We start from the raw sequence: 24,459 nt of genomic DNA, 5'->3' as shown, positions 1-24,459 counted from the left end.
CCAGGTTCTTCTCCAAAGTTCTGAGACTGACTTCTGGGAGTCCTCAACCTGGGTTCTAGTCACTTATGTAGACAATTCTCAAACCATTTCTACTTTGCATATGAAGGGTAACCACAGAGGAAGGAATCAATAAAATAAAGTTTAATGACCTTCCTCCCATCCCATGAGCAGCAGAAGAAATGGCAGAGTTCTACCACGGACCCCAGAGCCTTTTCTGGAAGCACATTGGACTTTATGGGCCAGGGATCAGTTCTCCAAGCATTTTTCGTAGTATCCTAGAATTATTCACATCTCCATCTAAGTTACTTTATTAAACTGTTTGCCTAAAAGGAATAACAGCAAAATGCTTAAAAGAAAGAGATCAGTTTCTTTGTTTGAAGTGCATCAAGAACGAAGGGAGCTGGGGTGATTGTGTCACACACCCTGAGGGTAGTGACTGCAATGTGGAGTGTGGATGGGGGCAACTACAAGAGAGGGGCAGCCTTAGACCTAGGGGCCTGCAGGAGAGGAGGAAGGCCCTAAGGATGCTTCCTGAATCTACCATCTTCTCTCATATGTCTTTCAAGCTATTGTTTCCTCAGCCTGGAAAAGTTACTCTGTTCCTTTTCTTAACTGAGCTAAGTGTTCATTTTGTTTCAAGACTCCTCTCAGCCATTATCACCTTCCTGAAGCCTTCCTTGAATGCCTGATCTGGATTTAGTGCCTTTTATAATGCTTCCATGGTTCCCTTTCTTTCCTTTCTAAATACAGGTACAGCATTCAAAAGAGATTCCTTTATCACAGCCCTTTTATTCAGCACAAATTACATAAAATATATAAATCAGATTATGTGCTGCTTTCTTTCAGAGCGAGGTAAGTCTTGTTAGAACTTGTGATGTTAATACAGTGATGCCTGGTACAATTACTGAAACTGAACAAAGACTCCTACCCACAGAGTGAAACCACCAGTCTCCTTGGAATTTCCCTTAGGAAAGGAACATACAGATCAGGCTGGCTGAATCAGGTGCCCAGAATTGGATGGCAGCAGTAACAAGGATCTTTGTTAAGTAGTTTGCCTGGATCTCATCAGACTCTTGGCAACTTTAGGTGATTCATTTGCAACTTATTCTCTAGAGACAATGAAGACCTGACTTGGGGATCGCCGGGCTCAAGTAAGTGTAAGATTTAGGGTACAGTTCTCTCTTTCCAGATGGTCATCACTTCTTCCATCGCTTACTCTTCCTTGTGCTTTCTAGGAGTCCTCCTGTCCCTACATTTCTAGAGACTTGACAGACCTATGTTTAAAGACTAGTGAGATGATGTGAACAGATGTCTCAGTCACCTCTAGAAAAAATCTTTTCTCAATGTTTCTTTGTGGGTCGTTAGAGACTCAATCTGCAATATTGTGTCACTGCAATTGTTGGGCTTAATTTCTGGAGTCTGATTTTATCGTAAATAAAGAAAATATTTTATTTTTATTCATGTTATTCCCCAGTTACATAGTAGTAGTGCTATGAGTCACCATTGCATAGTATTCTTTGCAAACAGAATTTCTCTTTTCTAAGGTAGCTAGCTGAGATTAACAAAAGTATAGAGATAAAGAAAATTATCTCATTGTGGTATATTTATGATGAATATTGAAATATTATATCTACAAAATTATTAGCTTTCAAAATATAACATGAATAACCTTTACAAAAAATACTTTTAACTCAGTCACTCTCAACAGGCAAGGAGGATGTATCAAAAACACTTTAATTTTGCTTAAAATAAAAACAAAATTGAAAAGGAGTCAAATATGTGGTGATGTTAAAGAATTTAAAAAAATAAAAATCAATCAATCAATAAAATAAGCTGCATGAACGACCCTCAAAAAATTGACAGAAAAAGGGTGAATTAGATACTACTATTTCTATAATAGGAAAATTGCTGTGATAATACTGGTTTAAAGACATTCATCTCTTTTTTTGTGATTTGATTAACTTGCTTGGCACGTTGAATGTGATTTGTATTAACTTTTATAGTTTCTTGTTGGCATATTTGCCATTTGTTTGAATATTTAAATTTTTTATATTTTTATATTTTATATTACGACATACATAACATAAAATTTACTATTTTAACCATTTTAAGTGTACATCCAATGACATTACATTCACATTGTTGAGTAACCATCACCACCATTCATCTTTAGAACTTTCCCATCGTCCCAAACCTAAACTCTGTACCCATTAAAACGCTAAGACTGCATTGTTCAAACATGTTTTAAAACTATTATATACTGTGTGGAATATGTACCTGATTAAGATTCTCATTTGAGTGAGATAAAATTCGTGCAAAGTTTGAAGAATATTTCCTATAACAAATTCCTGTTATTCCTGTTATAATTCCTGTTATTCCCTATTTCCTATATCCATATTGGCTTGCATTCCAATTTTCTTACGAATATTTTTTGAAGAGGTGTGGAGAATGGACATGGATGGGCAAAGAGAGATATCCAGCATAGTCCACCACCTTTGTCTCTTAACAAGAGTCTCGGCCACTATCTAGGCTTGTCCTTTAGCTCGGAGAGAATTTTGCATCCTTACCAAAGGGAAGCCCAATCCTATATCTTGATGGATATATTGTTTTGGCCAAATTTCCTGATGGATAATATTGTTTCGGCCAAATTTCCTGTGTGGGACCTAAATCAGCACAATCAATGTTATTCATGTAAAGTATCTGGGAAAATAGACAAAAATCATAGTTAATAAACATAAAACATAGCTGTTATAGACCCAGGTGGTCACAAAAGTCTAAACACATTTATTGTAGCTGCCTTCTTGCACTGCTCATTTAGTGTGGCCTTTCTCTTTAATTAGTACCTCAGTGAAAAGAGGTTCTTAACCTGATGGGGTCCTTCAAATCTTCAGTCATATAGATCTAAGCCTTTGGTTGTCTTATCTTTATTTGAGTTGCTTCAGTTTTGTATTGACCCAGACTATTGGTCCAGGCACCTCTGTGGCCCTTGGACTAATCTCTCCAGCCCTCCAGTGGCCCAGTTTTCTGATTCTTGGTTTAGTGGTATGAGAAGCCCCAATACAGCCAGGGGACAGTCTCAGCTTCCAATTGATCAGACCACAACACTATGAGATTTTAGGACCTCCAAACACATGGAGGTGAAGATTGTAAAGGGGTGGCAAAAATTCTTCAAAAAGGTTGTAAAGCCTCACAATGAGAAGATCTCATATCTCTTCCTTGCTTTCCAGTCCTGTGCATTCTGCACAGTTGGTTAGCCACTGGTTTAAGGCACATTATACATGTCATTGGGAATCCTCTATTGCATGGGGCGTTAGCTCCTCTCTGGTGTTCTGCCTGATCCTTTATCAGGTTCTGTCAAGTCAGCTGTATCTGGATCATAGGCACTTGGTAAGACTAGTGAGTTTCATGGTCTTGAGCCCGTTACTGCACTTCTTTGCTGTAAAATGTATCTCTGAGTCAGAGGCAATGTTGTGTGGGATAATATGGGGATGAATAAGGCATTTTGTACATACATGAGTGGTTATGCATAAAGAAATGCTGCTTTCAGGCAAGTCAGATTCAATGACAGAGGAAATGTTTATCGCTGAGGACAAATTAATGCCCCCTCTATGATAGATGCCACCCGCTAACCTGCCAGTCCCCCGAAAATAAAAAAGCTGAGCATTCAGTATAAGTAACAGCCACTTGCCCTCACTGCAAGAAAATCCATGTTGCTGATCCCATGAATAGACTTGTCCATGTCTTTGTCCCATGTCTTAGGGAGGGTATCAGGATGCCCTCCAGTGCTCTTAACTTAAGAGACTTGGTGAGGTAGAACATTCAGTTGTTGCTCAAACTCTGCAGCCCTTAAAATTAGACCTTATATCAGTCCTCATCCACATATCTTATGCCTAAAAAGAAGACTAGAGACTTTTTCAGAGTTGCAATGGAGACCTCATGGCTATTCACACATGTTCTCAATTGTATATTCGTAGCTTTTAATTTCCTCTGTTTTCTCATGTCCATCATCTCGGGCAATCAGAAGAAGGTAAAGGACTTCACAATCTTTTTGATTACCCTTTTGCTATAGTGATCAAGTCAACTATTTTCCTTTCCTGTGCTCTGCTCCCAACTGCTCTTGATCCCATATCGCCAAATTTGGCAATTTGAAAAAATTTGGTGCATGATATGCTATATACATTACCCTTGCTCATTTCTCTCCAGTAAAGAGGTTAGCTGTGTCCTCCTCAAATACAGGAGCAATCCAATTTCAGAATCACATGTGGAGGATCTCTTCCTGAGGGCCACTTTCAGTACCAATTCTTTTATCAGCCAGAAACAGATGACACATCAAGTTTGAGATGCATTAAATAGAAAGATTATTTAAAAACTCGATTGTATGAACACAGTGTAGAAAAACCCTGAGGAGTAGTGCAATATCTTGGAGCTGAAGTGGAGGGGTTGTGACCACATCTGGGTCTGAAGGAGGAGGGGAAAGAAGCAATAATTAAAACCTGAGGACAGAGAGGGATGCACAATGAGGCATCTTTTTTTTTTTTTTTTTTTGTAATGGAAGACTTTAATGAATACAGCTCACCACAGCAAGCCCGAAAGAAGGAATCTGAGAGAAAAATACTCCAACCTCACTCTTTTCCACACCTGCAATCTCCTGTTTATTATTTATGCTTACTAAATCTGACCAGAAGCCAGAGGGAAGGGAGTCGATTGCTGTAATCCTTATAGGTCAGAGTTCTGGGAAACAGAGCAGGGCAGAGCAGAATGGAGATTACATCAGCAAGAGCATACGGGAGATGTCCAGCACAGCTCATGTATACTAGACACACTGTGAGATTCCGTAACATATTTTGGGATGAGAACATATAATTCCTATACTTAGAGACTTCAAGGTCTAATGGTAAAGTCATGTATCTTAACAATTGTAACAAAGTATGATATGTACAAAAAAGTCAATATAGTAAATAAAAACAATTGCATGGAAACAAAATTTGACATGGTCAAAGCTCAATTGCTCTTCCTTCACTTCTTGTTAAGACTAATGACACAATTTCTCCACTCATTCTGGAAACCCAGGAGACATATGTAAATACATCTCTCTCCTTTCTTACATTCAGAGACTCACTGAGTCCCAGCAGTAATTCAACATTTGTGTCTCTCATATCCTGATCTTTCATTCCTTACCCAACTTCACCCACTTGGGCTGAAATGTTTGTGACAGCTTGCTGTGTGGTATTCCTTCTCTGGCCCTTTCCTGACCTCCAGAATCACATTTCAAATATGTAAATCTGCCACAATTTTAAATCCTCCCTTAATAGCCGAAGATAACACTTATTACAGTCCACTTTTTACTCTGAGTATTTAATTAATTTGTACTTTTATTACCTCTGTTTTCCAGAAAGTGGAATGAAGGGCAAAAAGGTTACATCAATAACCTGAGATCACATAACTGGTAAGTAGCAAAGACAGGACTTGATTCTGGTTCCAAACTCCCACTTTTCACTACTCTAAAATATCGCGTTTCAGTATTACTAGAATGATAAGAACGCAAAAATTTTATGATTCTTATGTACTTTGTGGTGCTTACACTTTAGTACTTATCAGGCACTATTCTGACCTCTTTAGGTATAATAATTCTATTAATTTTAATAAAAAATATAATGAGCAAGAAATTATTATTCACAAATGAAAAAAATGGAATCACAGAGAGTTTTAGTAACTAGCCTGAACATATATAACTTAGTAGTAAAGCCAGGATTTAAACTGAGTCAACATCATTCCAGGACTTTGATTGAACCACCAGGCATACTACCTCTCAGCCCCTTAGGAGTTCCTGCTCCTAGATAATGAAGCCTAAATTCATTAACTAGGTATGTGAAGCTCTTCACAGTCAGCTCTCTGCCTTCCTCTCAAATCTTACTACACACATATTTTCTTCAATTTCCCTTGCCCAGTAATATTTTCCTGTGCTGAATCTGATGCGTGTCCTTGTCACCTTTATTCTCTATGAGAAAGCCACCTCATTCTCAAAATGTTGACACTGCTTCCCTAGTAAAGCCTTCATGGGTCTTCTTACTGCCATGAGGCTGCAAAGTGCATTGCTCTCTCCAAGGTTCTAAGAGTTGCCTACATATATATCATGGCATTTTCACGTTATTGTAACCATTCGCCTGTCTGTCCACTTCACCACAACCCTAGCACCTTCCCAATGCTTTTCTGGTTTTTTTTTTGTTTTTTTTTGTTTTTTTCAAGGGAGGAAAGGATGATGAATATTTGTGTGCTGAGTCAAAAGCCAAACCACTACAGAACTGACAAAAAGCCTTCTTCACATTTGGCAATGAAAGACAATTTCATTCTTCCCTAGTTTTTACTGGCCATATAATTCAACACATCTGTCTCTAATTATAGGTCCTCCAGGAGCAGAAAATGCAGATGGATTGCACCCACTAATGAGTAGAAAGTCATATTTGCTTCCAAAATGGCCTCTCAGGTCATCCTTCCAGAAAAATAAGGCTAAATCTGTCTTTAAACTTTCCTGTGTAAATGAATGTAATCAACTGTGGGATATGCTTGAACTACTGAGGCTTGGAAGGTTGGGACCTATTTCCTACATTTGCTGCCACTTTCCCTGGGGTAGCAGTTCACCCAATGGAGTTTACAGACCAGAAGACAAAGCACATCTAGCCTTCGATCCTTTAATGGGAATAAAGCCTGTGGCTGGACATGGTCATTATACTAGACATTCTTAAGAATAGGGTTGCCGGATTTGGCAAATAAAAATTAAAGGATGGGAAATATGTATACTAGGAAATTATTCAGTTTATTTGATATCCAAATATGTATATTGCATGGGAAATATGTATACTAGGAAATTATTCAGTTTATTTGATATCCAAATTAATCTGAGAGTGTTATAATTTATCTGATAACACTACTTGAGAGTTCATTACTGTGAAAAAAGATGTAAAGATATATGATTTCTGCATCTGCATACTCCAGTTATCACTGTTCTGAACGCCTTCATTTGTTATCACAGGTGTAATGGAAACTACAGGACTATCTTTCACCAGATACTTTGTTTTCATGCTCCTCCTTCATATGATAACACCAAGTTCAGGTATGAATCATTCTCTCATCTTTATGATCCATGGCAATATTGAATATGTCTGAAAAAGCAAGGACAGAACAAAAGGGTTAAGCTCTTTTGACCATTGTTCCTCAGGTTTAATACACAATTATGTTGTGAGACTATGTACTATAGAATCCAGCTTATGGTTGGGGAAAAGTAATCATTTATAATCAGCAAGGATTCTTTATGCCCAGATTTGTGTTACATTCCAGGGGGAAGAAACAAATGAAAATGACCTAATACTTGACCTTGAGAACCCAGTATTCATATAGAGGAGAAATGGTTTATGTCTCACTTATACAGTGAGGAAGTGGTCTAAGATATGGATCCATATTGGAATTTACACAAGTTATCAGTACAGCAGGGCATCAGTTGAAGAAGAGTAGAATAGACTTGGGAGAGCTTGACAGGTGAAAATTTGCATTTATAAGAGAGTCTATGCAAAGCAGAAATAAGCATAGCTTGTTTAGAGACAGATAAAAGACATGCCTGCGACAACATATTGAATAAATGATTTAAAAATGTCTAGCAACTTTGGGTGGTAAACACAATAGAATATACAGATGTCAAATTATAATGTACACCTGAAAATTATATAATTGTATTAACCAATGTTACCCCAATAAACTTAATTAAAAAATAATAATAATAAATAAATTTTATATAGAAATGCAAAAATAAATAAATAAATAAATAAATAAATAAATAAATAAATAAATAAAAACATCTAGCAAATGTTGCTTGTTAAATAGCAGAAATCTTACTGATGCACACATATTTGGTATCCAGTCTTTGGCTAATATTATTAAAACCATTTTATAATGTATTTAAAGTAATATTTAACAATTATTATATTATATTGATCTCCAAATTGCTAAACTTCATTGCTACGAAAATTATGATATACTTCATATCAATGAGCTTAACCAGAAAAAACAGTTGAATTTATATTAAAGGTTTCTTATACAGTTCAACCTCCATTATATTTTCTTCTCTTCTCCTCCTTCTTCATTTCACTCCCATCTTCTTTATTCTTGTGCATCCTCTTTCTCTTCCTCTTCCTCAGTCGTGTCTTGACAATCCTTTAGCCTTTACATATCCACATTGATTTGTGTCAACTTGTCAATTAAGAAAAAACAACTATTGGGATACAGAAACTATACTGAAGTTATACTTTGTTAAGGGAGGGAGATTTGAAAATTTAAAAAAAATGATTCTTCCCAGTCATAAATATGGTATGTCATTTTTTATTTATTTCATATTTTCAAATTTAGAATATTGCTCTGCATATTTTAAATGGTTAATATAGGTTAGCAATTATTGAGTATCTGAAGTTACCTTTAATTTCTTCTCTGCTCTATTATTGGATGACTTGTGTCAAAATGTGAGCAATATTTTTCTGCATACAAATTTGGGACACTTTATTTATTTATTTGTTTGTTTGTTTGTTTAAAAGTCTTATAAGAGTTTATTTGAGCCAAATTGATAACTTTTGTTCCTTTTATTTTCTTATTTAAATAATTCCGTACTCAAAGTCTTTCCATACAAATCTGTAATAGTTCATAATTGCAAAGAAATCAGTTTAAAATGTATACAGGAATAAACAAATATATTTGTTCTTTATTGTATAAAGGTTTAACATACATCGAAGTCTTATTTTCCCTTTCAATGAATTGTATGGTATGTGGCTTTCTACTTCAGAGGACAAGAAGTTATGAAATTCATTGAGAAGAGATAAACAATAGCTTAGTAAACTTTTACACTCTTTGAGGCCAAAGATTAGAATCCCCAACCAAAAATGTAAGAAAACAATCTAGATGGTGCAGAAAGCCTCCCATGATGAGATTCTACATAGTCTGAGATTACATATATATATATATATATACATATATACCTTTGCCAGAGCGTATTTTTTGAATGCTAAAGATATAAAAAGAGAAATCTGTCAGGTGTCAATGTCAGTGTGGGTTTCTTCAGTCTAAGTGAGAATGATTGGTGGTTGGCCTGAGGCTGAAAGACAGAGCATGAGTAGTAACACAAATATTTTTTGGAGAAGACTTTATTTGCCTGTGCAGATCAGTCAGCCTACATTATTTGACTAAGCACTTAATGAATGTAGAGTCCTTTGTTAAGGCTGAGCACTGTGAAATATCCCTTTTAACTGGTCTCTGATTTTCTATTTTCTTGACATTTTTATTTTGAGCTTTTTTAAAGAGAATCAAAGAAAACGGTGTATTGGGAATCTCTGGCAACATACTAAAACATTAAGGCGGTCCTATAGATGGCATTTGTAGGGAGTGTTAAGAACCCATTAATACCTAGAGAGGTAGAAACACAGATTATCCTTAATGAGTCAAGTTATAAAATGAATGTGGAATTATTAGAAACAGAAATATATAAGCAACTTAAATGTGGCAGAATGGCCTCTAACACTTCACTGAAATATGTGGAATGATGTGTGTGTATCTGTGTTGTGTATATGTATATGACAGACACACAGACACACAATATTATATATGTACATACATACATACATACATACATATATACATACACACGCATACATACATACATACATACAATTTTATATATATAAAATCAAATACAAGGTGTAACCTGGCTCATACTTTGACTATTTGGTTACTATTTCCCTTCCCAGAACAGTTCACAGTGACTGGCTTACAGGGGCCAATCGTGGCTCCACTGGGTGGAGTAGTGGAGCTCAGCTGCTATCTGTCCCCATCACAAAATGCAGAACACATGGAAGTACGCTGGTTCCGGAACCGCTACACACAACCTGTTCACCTATACAAGGATGGTAAAGACCTGCATGGGGAAACTATCTTCCAGTATGTGGAGCGGACCCAGCTCCTGAAAGAAGACATTGGGAAGGGTAAAGTGACACTCAGGATCTCTAATATCAGTATTGATGATGATGGGCCTTACCACTGCTTCTTCAAAGATGGTGATTTCTACGAAGAAGCCATCACAGAAGTGAAGGTCACAGGTAAGGATGGATCTTCAAAGGGATTTTCAACCCATCTGAGGCTGAGTAGTAGGAAGATGCTCGGTATTTCTGAACATTTTCATATTGTATGATTGGGTTAGCAAGTTCAAATTCATGCATTTAGTCTTTGAACTGAGAAGAGTGTAGGACAAAGAATGCAAATTATATCTGCACACATCAGTAGATATACCTTCATCAGCATACCCACATACACTGCTAGACCTGTAAAGTATCAACAGAACCCTTTCAGGATTCATTACTAACTTTTTAATTATTTCCGACAATGCTTTAGTGAAGCCTGACACTATAAACTGTCTAAATCTTTACAACAGTCTCCTTAATGATAATTCTTATTCCCATTTCTCTCTGACTCAATTCACTGACTACTTAGTTGCAGACTAATGTTCTTAAATATTTCAAAAAAAACCTTCATCTATACTTTTCAATGTCCTCCAATATATATGACATATATGTCCTGCATGCAAATATATATTAAGTCAATCATCTCACTCTTGAAGTATTCTGAATGACAAAGAAATGGTGGGGAGATGGAGAACTTGGAGTAGACTGAACGGCTTCACAAAAGTGAGGGCACTAGTGTAAGGTTCTAGGCACACTCACACTTAACCTTTTTATTGGATATTATGACATTCAGTTCTATTGCTTAGAGCTGAGCTACCATATACAGCCACTAGCTACATGTAGCTATTTAAATATATATTGAAATTAAGTAAAATTAAAAATTCAATTCTTAGTCTCACTGGCCAAATTTCAGGTGCTTAATAGTCTCATGTAGCAAAGAGCTACTATAGTGGACAGCAAGGATATCATATATTTCCATCATTGCAGAAACTTACTGGGTGAAGCTGCTCTAGAGTAACACTTTACTTCTCTATTATTTTTTCTTTGCCCACACATTAGGCAAGCCCTTACGTCTTGGGCAACATCCTGAAATTCTTCAAAAACTAGTTTATTTTCTCTAAACTGATCTGTACTACTTTATTTTTATAATATGTGAATACCTATTATATTTCAAAGAACATACATATTAAAGTTTCAATTAAAGTTATAAACACAATTATGTTACTTGTTTACTTGTAACTTATTATGGCAGCTCAAATATGACTAATGAAGATACAAGAAAAAACATTAAGCTATAATTTCAAGAGGACTGAGATCTTGATTGTTTTTGTCCATGGACATAGCCCAGTCTTCTAGATTCACTAAATAACTAATATTTTTGAAGGAATGAATAAATGAAACAAATAGGCATTTCCTTCCTGACTTGTTAATTTGTATATCAAAACCCTTCAGTCTGGCTTATCCTGTTTCTCTTTTGATTAGCCTGTAGTGACAACCAGAAAGAGCCTCACAGTGCTTGGCTCTCAGTATGTCTTAAAGGCACAGGGATTAGAGTGGGGGAGGGGAGCTTTTCTCTCTCTGTTTTCTTTTCACCTTTTCTTCAACTAAAAATACTGTTTTCCCCTTTTTTTTCCAACCAGCTACAAGCTTTGAAATACAGATTCTTGTGCATCCTCCTAATACCAGAGGTCTCTTAGTGCAGTGTAATTCAAAAGGTTGGTTTCCACAGCCTCAAATGGAATGGAGAGACAGCAGAGGAGAAATTATTCCACCTGCATCGAAATCACATTCACAGGACACAAACAAATTGTTTGACATGAAAATGACTCTTCTCCTTAGACATAGCTCCCAGAGTAATGTCACCTGCTACCTTCAAAACCCTGTTACTGGTCAAGAGGAAATGACAAGCATTGTCCTATCAGGTAAGACCTGTATGTTTGTTCTTCAAATGATGGCCGTTGTCATAAAATTATAAACTGAAGAGAAAAAATAATATGCTTTCTTCACTTGGTTTCCAGGATATTACGTTTTCTTGACTTTATTCCTCATCTCGTTCATTTTCTTATTCTTTTCTTCTACTTCATCTTTTTCAATTTGCCTTCTTGATATAGGAGTTACCCAAGGGTATAGTCTTTGCTCCTTTTTCTCTCTCATACCATCAGTATGACAATGGCTTCGCAAATAGTATCTCCTACCCAGACCTCTCTCCCCAACTCTAGTCTCATCTCTAAACTCAGCACCTCAATGTGGAAGTCTAACAAATATCCCAAATCAAACACATCAAACACTAAACTCCTAATCACCTCCTGACTTGTATAATTTACTGCCTTCCCAATCACACTTCATTTTCTCAGTTTCAAAGAATAAAATCCTTGAAGTCATCCTTGACTCCCATCTTTCTCTCATATTCTATACCACATATGTTAAAAGATAATACTTTAAAATATATCCCGAGTCTCATCACTTTTCACCACGTTTTTGCAGCCATCCAAGTCTGAGACACCATCGTCCATGGTCCGAATATTGGCAATAGTATCTAAAAAGGTCTCCTTATTTCTACTCTCTTGTCCACTATGGTATACCCTCAACAGATAAATAGGAGGGACCATTTAAAAGATGAGACATACATCATCCTTTGTTCAAGACTCTGTAATAGATCCTCATTTTATTCAGCATAAAATACCCCACAACGTCCTGCATTATCTGTGCCCACATTGCCTATTTGATCTCACCCCCTAACATTCACTTTTATCCACTCTAGTTTAGTCACACAGACCTTTTTGCTGTTTCCCAACCATGCCAGACTTGCTCCTGCTTTGGGGGTCTTTGCTCTTGTTGCTCCCTCTTCTCTGAATGCTGTAATTCCACTAAATTCCCTTATCTCCTTCAAGTCTATACTCAACTCTCTCCTTTTGAATAAGAACTACTTAGACAAGCCAACTGGAAAAAACACAACCTGCCCCTAACCAATTGGGATTCCCTATCTCTTTATCCTTCTTTAACTTTTTAAAAACATAGTATTATTACTTTTTAACCTACTACTTAACTTATTTATTATGTTTATTGTCCCTTATCTATCTCCCTTTCTAAAACATGAAGGTAGAGATCTTTGTTGGTTTTATATACTTGATATACCCCAACTGCTTCAAGTATTGCCTGGTACGCAATAAATATTTGATACTTGAATGATTGAAATAAAGCAGAGTGAGTGCCTCGTAAAGTGCCAGGTAAATATATCTGTATTAGTATTTGTGTATATCTGTGAAATTAATATTGGAGCCAGATGCTGAAAGGGATATCCTAATTCAAGAATGTTATCATAGGAATAAGTCCCCTAACAGGTTTAACAATTTACAACTTTGAGATTATTTTTGTATTTATTTGCCTACCATCTTCCCCCAAAAAAAAAAAAAAAATAAGCCTATATTTACGAGCTTTTTGTGTCAGAAACAGCAAGACACTTCTATAAGGCAAGCAGTTACCGGGGACAAAGAAAGACTAAACTACCTATCCTCTTTCCCCAGAATTTATAGTAGGATAGATATGTAGAAAACAAAGAAAGTAAAATGGGTAAAATCCTTGGTAACTTATTTACAATTTCAGTAAATAACAAGGGGCATATTTTCTGAGTTAACACTTTCCTAAAGTAGATATGCACTTCTTAAAAACATGTTTTCAAAGAATTGTAATTAACACAAACTCTGGGGATCAAGTTAAAGTTCTGGGAAATAGAGATATCTGAGAGAGATTGTATTTTCCATTCACTAAATGTCAGAAAACATGGATAAGACTTAAAACTTATGATAAAGAACATATCATAATCAAAATTTAATCTTATCTGGGAATCTGTCCCTGTCTCTTGTGAGCTGAGAAAGCTCTTTTTCAGTTTACTGGGTTGCTCATCTGAATATAGAATTGGCTTCAAAGTCATAGGGGTCTCACTCTCATGAATTACATACATGAAAAGCTCCAGCTCAATCCGAGTTCCTGCCACACCAAACATACCCAAAATTTTGAGTAGCAGAATTTGTGATTGGCTTTCTACAGCCTCTTGAGTTCATTTCTCTGTGTGAAATGGCACGTTCAAGGTAGAGAGTTTTTTCTGGGAAGAAAGATATCAGATTCCCAAACAAAATGATTGTGTCCATGCCCAGTATGTACAAACCAGCAGGCTGAAAAAGATACTTGTTCACATGAACAGAAAAGGAGGAAAATATATATATAAATATATTCTGAAACACAATGTCGCACCCAGGGAATATATTAGAGACTTCAGGACCACACATGTACTGATTGCTTAGACAAAAGGACTGAAAGACTGAGGTTTGGTGGTTAAAAACTCTGCCTCTTTCCCTTTAGTAAGAGAAAACATGAGATAGAAATAGATGGGAAGAAATGGGGTGAAAAGGGGGAGCTTCTTTCACTCACCTTTGCTCTTTTCTCAAACAAAATCACACCTGGCTCAGCCTCACTCCAGACACTTTCTCACTTTTTACCCACCCAGTTCTATATAACTACCTCCCCAAATTGGCTTAGCTCTAATATCCCAGGGCCACGGGGTCTTGCATAGAAACATGCTTTGGATGAATCATCACTCCTGGTTTAGTGGGTCCAAACACTCTTAAGTTTCCTAAGTAGTAAAATTTGTGGCTCTCTATTTCAGATAAACTGTTTCCATGGAACGTTATTTGGATGCTGATTTTGACCGCAGTTCTGACTCTGCTGCTGATCTTTAACATGGTGCCCAGTGTGGATCTACATTGCAGAATACAAAGTAAGTAAGTCTGAAGGGTGGGAGATACACTTGGGTGTGGGGGAGCTAAAGCTGCAATAAGTCTAGTTAACATTCGTCACCAAACATAATTACAGAAATTTTTTCTTATGATGAAAACTTTTAAGATCTACTCTCTTATAAACTTTCAAATATGAAATACAGTATTATTAACTATATTTGCCCTGCTGTATACATCCCCATGACATATTTATTTTCTAACTAAAAATTAGTACCTTTTGATGTCTTTCACCCATTTTGCCCATCCCCCACCCCTGCCTCCCGCAACCACCAATCTGTTCTCTGTATTTAAAAGCTTGTTATTATTATTATTTTTTAGACTCCACGTATAAGATCATATGGTATTTATCTTTATCTTTCAGACTTATTTCACTTAGCATAATGCCCTCAAGATCCATCCATGTTGACAAAAATGGCGAGATATCATTCCTTTTTATGGCTGAATAATATTCCATTGTGTGTGTGTATTATGCCAAATAGACCTATTTTAGGGGTGACGAATTCTGTTTCCCTACAGCTCTTAGGCTACAAATCTGTATAGCGTGTTACCTGATTGAACACTGTTGGCAGTTGTAACACAATGATAAGTACTCGTGTAATGCATTGTGTTACATTATGACAGCTAATACACCACTAAGAGATAGAAAATTTTCAGCTTCATTATAACCTTATGGGACCATCATTGTATATGCGGTCTGTTGTTGAAATGTTGTCATGTGGCACATGACTGTACCCAGAAGCTGAATTATTCGATCACGTGGTAGTCCTGGTTTTAATATTTGAGGAACCTCCATACTATTCTCCGTAGTGACTGCACCATTTTACATTCCCACCAGCATTGCACAGGAGTCCTCCTTTCTCCACATTCTCACCAACGCTTAGTATTTCTTGTCCTCTTAACAATAGCCATTCTAACAAGTACGAGGCAATGTCCCATTGTGGTTTTGATTTCCATTTCTCTGTTGATTTGAGATATCGAACATCTTCTTGTATGTATCTGTTGGCTATCTGTATTTCTTCTTTGGAAAATTATTTATTCAGATCCTCTGCCCATTTTTTAAATTGAATTGTTTGTGGGGTTTTTTGTTTGTTTGTTTGTTTTGCTATTGACCTGTATGAATTCCTTATATATTTTGGATATCGACCTCTATCAAATACATGATTTGCAACTGCTATAGAATCTGAGGCTTTCCCTGACCTTGTGTGGATATACCTGTTCTGTACTTGCACCCTTTTGTGGAAGAACTCTTTAGCTTATCTGTCTTTTTTTGATTTTATAACACCAGGTTGGCTGTTCTCAGACTCTCTTTTTTCGCTAAAGGTGTTTCTACAGTTCGAGTTTGTGGTTTCTCCTCTGCGCCAACACCCTGGCCTGCTTTCTGCACATGCTCCCTACCAGCACTTTGCTCACTGCTACCCTCCAAAGCAGGCACAGGGAACTAGCCACAAAGAGGGAGGAGGTGTGGGTTTGGCATGTGATGTGCTAGATGTGCCAGCAGGCCAATTGGGGGGATCCTTGGGTCAGGATGCCTCATAGACAGGCTTCTTGATGGAGTCTGGAATGCAATCAGGAGGAGCCATATCCCATCAATGCCCTCCTTAAACCTTATATACACTGTCCTGATCTGCTGACTCCCCCCAACTCATGGAGCTTTTAATTTAATACACTGGATACTGTGAGAGATGAATGAATTCTAGCAGCCATCAGCACAGCTGGGGAAGCCAGGCATTCACTCGCCAGTGCTCCCATTCCCCATGGGAGGACTCACAACCATCTCATTCAGCCCTAAGCTATGCTTCCTTGGAGAGGGGTCAAGATGGTCCTCTTACCCACTCCAATGAATCCATATTCATGTATTTTGTTATTGTTGCTCCAGTGGAGTGCTGGAACTTCTTTGGAAACCTGGACTTCCACAAAACTCTCTCTTGGGTAGGTAACAGCTTAAGTCAGTGTTTTGCATATGTTTCAGAGCGACAGCCGAGAGAAGCCAGATCGAGTTCTACATATTTCAGAGCCGGTATCAAAGACTGTCCGCCTACCACCAGATGTACAGGTGGGTAAAACTCCTCCCAGGTCTTGTATGGCTCTGTGTCTCACAGCTCCCACAGAAACACTTCTTTTTGTGGATGGGTGCCAAATTTTGTTAACACAGGAGGCAAAAACAAGGGATATGTTATGCCATCATAAGGCTCACGAATAAAGCTTCATATGCCATAATTTAACCACTAAGTGAAACTGGGCCTAAAACTCCCCAGCACAGGAATAGGCACTGCCGGTGATAGTAAGCCTCCACATAATAGAATGTTTTCATGGGAAGCCTAGATAGCTTCCTGCAATATAATGGTAAGTGTGAAATGAAATTTTAAGAAATATGTTGTCTGACAATGCTTCCATTTATGAGATTCTTGTTTCTAAAGCTCTTAGGATCTCTTAGGCACTCAGAGATCTCCAGACCATATTCTTGGTCTCTTTCAAACCTGAATAATAATAATGACTAGTGCATAACTCTTGTCTCATGTTCTCTAATGAAGCATATTGATTAATGGGCTAGATAGAGAAAAAGAAACATGAGTTGCTTTTTTCCAGATCTGTTTACCCTCAGCACAAAACCTGTTTCTCATCCTAGAAATAGCCCTGATTCTTGCCCTACTTATCAACAGCTTTAGACCTAAGGCTTACTCCTATTCTAAATTAAGACAGAAGGATGGCATGAATACAGAAGCTCTTGCTTTCTTGGTGTATTTTCCCCCAATCCGAAGTAACTCCACACCAATAACCAAGGATTATGTTATCTCTTTTTCTTCAGATTGCTTCTGCAAAATGGCACATCCTATAGTAGCTGGCATGGTGATAGTCCTGAGTTCAGTGTGTGCAATAGTCTCACTTATTATCTATTTGCGACTAAAAATCAGAGGTATGTGGGATCAAAAACATGGAAACTTCCTGAAACTATTTCCTTTCCCAAATGCTCGGTCTCTGATAAAGCATTTAGCCAAAGAAGAGTGATGTTTGTTTAAAGTATAGGAACAATAAACACTTGGACCTCATGTCATAGAGTTTGTATTCCAGCCTCCTGAATTTTATGGGTTTAGTGATACAAACTACTGATGCTTCTGCCTTTTAAGGGAAGAAAATATTTTCTTCAGTTTTAATAGCTCTATTTTCACCGAAATCCACTCAACACTTCACTTAATAAAATATGTCCATTCTTCCCATACTTTTAATCTAGAAGAGATAGTAATTCAGTATATCTCAAACTTTTGGGGGTCACAGATTTCTTTTAGAAACTGATGCAAAGCAAAGGACCATCTTCTCAAAATAAGTCATACGTTCACACATAATTTCATAGTGTGCATGAACACGTGAAACTGATTCTTCTCCTCTTTGGCTCTCTTTGAGGGTGGAATAGAAAAAGGTAATTGTATAAGTTTTGGGATAGCTGAATGTAACACATTTGAAATGTGCCCTTAGCTCTATCTTTGAAATCCCCATGGAAATTATGTACGTAAGGCAATGATCAGCAAGGTAAGGTAATTCTTTATTATAAGCTGGAGCTATAGCTATTGCCAAAAATCGCAATGCAGAAGCCATAAAGCAGGGCTGGACTGTTTAGAGGATTTTATTTATTAATTTTTCTCCTGTGAAATGAAGACACAAATGACCTTAAACCAAGTCAGACTGAAAGCACATTTTATATTTTACTCTAAAAATAATCCATACTTGATTGAGTCTGGCATATTAACCACGTTAGCAGACTAAATTCTACATCCATCAGTGTGATAGAAAAAGAGCAAGATGCTATAATAATAGCTAACATATATTAAATACTTATTTTGTGCTCTATGGATTTTATATAGATTAATATACAGTTGACCCTTGAACAACATGGGTTTGAACTGCGTGAATCCACTTATATGTAGATTTTTTTCAATAAATATATTGGACTTTTTTTGGAGACTGTGACAATTTGAAAAATCTTGCAGATGTGCCTCATGGCCTAAAAATATTGAAAAAGTAAGAAAAAGTTAGATATGTCATAAATACATAAAATATATGTATAATTTTCTCTTCCTGTGATTATCTGAATAACATTTTTTCTCTAGCTTACTGTATTTTAACAATACAGTATAGAATGCATATAACATATAAAATATGTGTTGATTGACTGTTTATGTGATCAGTAAGGCTTCAAGTCAACAGTAGGCGATTGGTAGTTAAGTTTTTGGAGAGTCAAAAGTTATACGTGGATTTTCAACTGCACAGGGGATCTGAGTCTCTAATCTCCAAGTTGTTCAAGATCAACTGTATGTACTCTTCTGTGAATTAGATTTTATCAGGGATAAAGTCTGGTACACAAAGACGTTAAATAACTTATCCACATAGCTAAATGATGGTGGAGGCAAGAACCCAACTCGGGCACTTAGATTCTTTAGGCTTCTGTTTTGACAATTGTAGTATGCTGTTCCTCTATGAAAAGAAGTTAAAGAAAATAAAAAAAGAGAGATTTAGTCATTGTTATCCTGTGAAAAGTAATAGGTCACTGTAGGGAAATATAGCTTAGGCACTTAGTGATTTATGAGGCTTCTAGGAGATAAACAAAAACCCCAGCAAGCTACAGGTCACTGTCATTGCCGAAGGTGACTTGAAATCCTTAAGAATGAGTCAGGGGATTAAAACTTTATTTTCGGTTGTTCTACCCTGAGCACCTGAAACTGACCCATTAATCACAGAAGCCTCCACCTACACTGCTGACAACTCCTGGTAATTCGTCAGATAACACCTGCCTACCCACTAAACTCTTCTTTGCTACTCTTCTCTTCACTTAAAATGGACTTTTCCCACAGTTATTGCTTCCTCTGTAAATGTGTGATTTAGCAACCTCTCTCCCTATACAGGCAACTTTCTGCTCTCTCTGGACTAATTTTTCTTCTTGGTGTTTATCAATTTAGAAATCACTTAACGATTCATTTAACAAACATTAATTGCCAGAAAATTCCACTAGTATTGTATATTTCAATTCTCTGACATTCTTATGCAATGTATCTTCATTTTGGAGATGCAGATACAGAAGAACAAAAGCTTTGATTAACTTATGTCAGTTGATCTAGCAAAGTAATAAGATTATGTCTGGGACTCAACCCACGTGTCTCTTATTCTGAATATTTTACAATAATGAGATTGTCTTCCTAAATGCATGTAATTATTTCTTCTAAAATGAAATAGCCATCATTGGCATCTCCAACAGACACATGCAGCTTGGCCTGTTCTCTTTGGAGTTTATGCACAGAGAAATCTTCAAGAAACATACACCATTTATTTCCAAGAATCAGTGCTAGACTACAGCCATATGTAGACTATAGACATATATTTATAAAAGACTTCCTTGGTTATACTGTTAACTAGGTGAACTTAGTAAAGTTATTTAGTCTCTGATTGCAGTTTCCTCATCTGTGAAATATTGATGATAATATATACATACTTTATAAGGTTATTTTACACTAGATTTGTCAATGTACCAAAATCACTTAGCCTGGCTTTGCACATAGTACAATATTACTGTTTACTATTATTATCATTATCATTATTAGCATTAGTTAGAGATTCTATCCTGAATCCTTTTCTGGTGACCTCATTTGGTAGGAAAACGAGACTACATGTGTTTGCCATCCTCCTTTTTTCCTTCCTCTCTTAGCTCGTGCCGTGTCTTTCTTCACTTGCAATCCACCATGATCTTAACTTTCCTTCTAAGCATGGGACAGTTCTGGTCATGTAGAAAGGAAAAAAAAATGAAAAACCTTAACTTAGATTTAAACACACATATGTCCACACAAACACTCCTCTGAGTAAATACTCAGCATATTTAGACTATTTCCAAATTTTTCCTTCAATTTTGTTTTAAATTATTTCCCATCTCTTATGAGAAGAGGCTTGCAGTTCCCCTAAATGTTAAAGTTAGAAAAAAAAGATGTATGTGACCAAGATAGAGACTTGTTGACTCTCTACTCTCTAATATCTTTTAGAAACCTACCCAAAACAATTTTGCTATTTTTTAAGATTTAGGCTACTACATTTATAAAAGAAATCTCTGACCTTAATAAGGGTGAAAAATTTATCTCAAATTATAGGGGGGAAATGTAGATATTAATTAGATTAATGCTTTACCCCCATTTGTACAGTCTAAGCTCTTTCATCTCCATGACACAAAAGTTGAGGCCAGCAATCACAATACCTCTGAGTCTTCTCTAAGAACAATATCATCAATTATTTCAACTGTTATTTTAATAGCATGAATTTAAGACTCCCTGATGTCTGCTTCCCCATCCTCACCATCTTGTCTCTCTTTATCTATAAATTAGTATTCTCAGGGAAGGAAGAAATTTTCCTTTATCCTTCTAGTTTCTTTCAGCTGATCTAATAATTAAATTGGCATGAGACAAATTAACAAGAGAAAAATAACCAAATTTAATTGCACATGTCCATACGGAAATCCCACACACATAAGAAAGTCAGAGACCCCACATACATGAGAGGTTCAAAGACAGAAAGGTAAAATGAGGTGTATATGACATTCTGAACTAGGGAATGAGGTAAGATACCTGAGGCTTCAGAGAAAAGAAGGGCAATTTACAGGACAATAAGAACAGCAGATATTCAGTAATTAGAAGTTTGTTCTACCCTATAGATGGGTAATAAAACGTTACTTCTTGTAATAGCTCTTATAATCGGCAAGACCTCAAATTAAAATCTTTATAGGAGAGGTAAAAATTTCTCTTGAGCTCACAAGGTTTGGATTGCCTTCAGCTCAAATAATCAAAGAAGCACATCTTGGGGAGGCCTGTTCTGAATCCCTTCAGTATGAATCAATGAACAGTCCCTGTCATGAGGCAAACTACAGTTGATAAAGGAAAGTAATTTCCAATAGGCGTAGCTGTCCAGTAATAAAACAGACCCTAACTGTTAGCAACAGTGCTCCCATCACTCAACATATTAACCAATATTTTGAGATAAGGATGTTTTCCACTTCAGAATCACCCCCCAAAAAGGTACTTTAAAGAAGACTTTAGCTCCAGATTACAGGATGACTTTTGAGAATTGTAAGATCTCTTCCATCTCAGAGAGTCTGCTCATCCTAGAACATTTTGTTTCACCATACCCCTCAAATAGCTTAGAATTCTCGAGGGCCTGCAGCACCAGATAAAGACAATAAAGGTATAATGTGTCTATTTATTTTTTAAACTCTGACCAACCAGAAAGCAAGTGTCATGTTGTTTGAGTGGAAGAACGTGTATCTGCTTCTTCACAGACCTCATCCAGACTTAGCCCAAACATACTCATCTCTAGGCTCATCCACATAACCCAGCCTACTTTCTCCCACCCTCACCTAAGCCCATAAGTATGGATAAATAGGAATTTGAAAAGTAAATCTATTATAAATCTATAATCAGCCCTCCTTTCCCTGCTGTGACCCTCCTAATTTTTGCATCTCTCTCCAGTCCCTCCTTCAGATCCACTTTTCCAATTGGACCAGAAGGCATCATCCTCTGACTGATCTCCAGATATCCAAAGAGGTGACCTTTCTAGGCCTTGTGCCTTAATAGCCGGAGAATGAAAGAAAGACCTGTGCCCTGTGTAAGCATTTCCTGATTGTAGGTTTCTTGAGGCTCCTGGGGTTTCTACAAGTGCCAGCATTAGTGCCTCAAGTTCTGATGACAATCTTGATTTTGACTTCACCCGTGTGACAACTCTCAAGTAAACTTGGAAGGCCCAGCTGTTTCATCCTGTAGGATTCACTATAGCTTTCTGTATCCTGAGCTCTTTGCAAAGCCTAGGTGTTTTCTTCCATTTTGATTTCATAACCAGAATTGAAAATTTAATATTATAGTGTTCTCTTTCAGATATTTAAGTGTCTACAGGGGCCGGACCAGGAAAATTTCTGAACCTATGTTTACGGGAGAGCATATATCTTTGAAATATGCCCTAATATCCAAAGATGAAATTCCTGGCTCTATTGTGCTAATATAATCTCCTTATGAAAATGGAAGGAAATGTCACCTGGGAGGAAAAAATTTAATACTTGATACTTGTGTTCCACCAGTAACCTACAATCCCAAAAAGTTCCATTTAAAAATGTATGCAAGGTTATGCAAATATAAACTCTTGATTACCAACAGATCCACAACTTATACATACAATGCAAACCCACGGTGAGTTATTGTGAACAATACAGAGCGTCAAACATTAAAAAAGGGGATTACGGATGGTACTTGCAGACATGGTGAGCCATATGCAAACCGCCTGGTAAGGCTCAAACACACAACCATGGGGTTATCTGCATGTACACTGTTGGGTAAGTACCTCATGCTAACCAACTGTACCACCAGAGAACTCCTCCTACAGGCCCTCCTAATTCCTGTCTAGGGTAAGGTTTCTGTCACAAATTTTGACAAGAGAAGTTATTTTTACTCAGCAAAAAAGACCCATAACCTAGAACAACAAAGAATGGATACTTTGGGTTTTGGTTTTTGTTTTTATTTTTTCATGCATGACTCTTGTCTTTCTCTACACTATCCGTGGAGAGCTGCCGGGTGTTAAGGTGGTCAATTAGGACAACAAGCCAAACTGAAAGTAACAGTCAAGACTTTATCCCCTTGTAGTGGTAGTACAAAAGGCCAAAAAGGAAAGTAGTTCTGGTTCCTCACAGTTCCATTTTCTCTGTGGAACAGCACTGGATAAGGGTCAGGTGACAGCCAGTACATGTGGGGAAAATTGTGTCTCACCACAAAGAAGCACTGAAAAAAAGTCTCCTGCAGTTTTATGGACTGGAGGTGTCAGGGAGGAAAGGGAGAGAAGGGCTAGGAATGGAAAAGTACTAAGTCAGGGTAGGGACGAATGTTTTAGACAAGACAAACCACCCCTCTACCCAAAAAAAGTGAAGGTCCCAGCAGAGGTGACCAAAAGCATCTCAGTTGAAGCCCCCAATAAGGAGGTCTCCAAAAGGAGGTGCCTAGGCTAGGAATGCAGATATGCGTATGAGCATGGCTGCTTGGGGGAAGGGGACTGAGTCCTTAACTGCAGCTCCCTTCAGAAGCTGCAAGGCATTGGCTGTGCACCAAGTCTGATGTGGAGGGGACAGCTTTCCCACCTGGAGCCTGCTAGGCAAAGACTTTGCAATTTCCTATTGTCAGATATAAGAGATCACGCATAGGATTTTGGCCTGGAGTCAGACTCTTCGATATCTCTGCAATGTAGATAAACAGTCTACCAGGTGAGATTAAACCCATGCAAGAGACAAGTGTGTGCTTCCTATGATAAAGACTTATGCTTCTCTTTCCTAGTTTCTGCCACCAAGAACAACCACCCAATCATTCCTGCATTCACAGACATGGGTTAATGATAGGGGAAACTAGTAAGGAGCCTGTAACCAATTTCCTCCATTCCAGTCGTGTTTACCTATTGACCCAGTGGGATTAAAAGCAGGTTTAGAGTGAAGGAAAAGTTTTGCTGTCTCTCACAGTGGAGGAGATCAGAGTTGCTAGGAAACAAGTCCTATTTTCAGCTATGTTGGCCTGGCAAGGCCATTTCTTGATGCTGGTCCTCTGCATCCCATTGAGACCAATGAAAAAGCTGCTTTAGTCACTGCAAGATTTTATCAAGTATCTTTTTTGTTTTCCCCA

The 24,459-nt window shown here is 37.2% G+C and overlaps 2 protein-coding genes across 2 annotated transcripts in view; both read left to right on the top strand.

Moving 5' to 3' along the window:
- The window catches only part of LOC120618647 (selection and upkeep of intraepithelial T-cells protein 8-like), a 42,547-nt gene extending 36,103 nt beyond the window's left edge, over positions 1–6,444 (top strand). The window contains exons 9-10 of the mRNA XM_039882870.1: positions 3,975–4,027; positions 6,403–6,444. Of these exons, the coding sequence (XP_039738804.1) occupies positions 3,975–4,027; positions 6,403–6,444 (95 nt within the window). The remainder of the gene's footprint in view (positions 1–3,974; positions 4,028–6,402) is intronic.
- A 591-nt stretch (positions 6,445–7,035) lies between these two features.
- LOC120618631 (putative selection and upkeep of intraepithelial T-cells protein 1 homolog) lies at positions 7,036–22,538 on the top strand. The gene is made up of 6 exons (XM_039882869.1): positions 7,036–7,111; positions 9,783–10,130; positions 11,633–11,914; positions 14,656–14,770; positions 16,755–16,838; positions 22,436–22,538. Exons 1-6 carry the CDS (start codon positions 7,036–7,038, stop codon positions 22,536–22,538), a joined length of 1,008 nt encoding a protein of 335 aa, XP_039738803.1.
- Positions 22,539–24,459: the final 1,921 nt, after the last annotated feature.

This window comes from Pteropus medius, unplaced genomic scaffold (genome assembly GCF_902729225.1).
Source record: "Pteropus medius unplaced genomic scaffold, Ma_sr-lr_union100, whole genome shotgun sequence".
NCBI lineage: Eukaryota > Metazoa > Chordata > Mammalia > Chiroptera > Pteropodidae > Pteropus > Pteropus medius.
Note: the sequence above shows the minus strand (reverse complement) of the source record. Positions and strands in the feature narration are given on the sequence as shown.

Excerpts from the sequence above, each read along its gene's own strand:
- LOC120618631 (XM_039882869.1), top strand. The coding sequence starts at position 7,036 with ATGGAAACTACAGGACTATCTTTCACCAGATACTTTGTTTTCATGCTC. Across the intron at positions 10,131-11,632 it reads CACAGAAGTGAAGGTCACAG|CTACAAGCTTTGAAATACAG; the intron begins GTAAGGATGGAT and ends TTTTCCAACCAG. Across the intron at positions 16,839-22,435 it reads GCCTACCACCAGATGTACAG|GTTTCTTGAGGCTCCTGGGG; the intron begins GTGGGTAAAACT and ends TCCTGATTGTAG.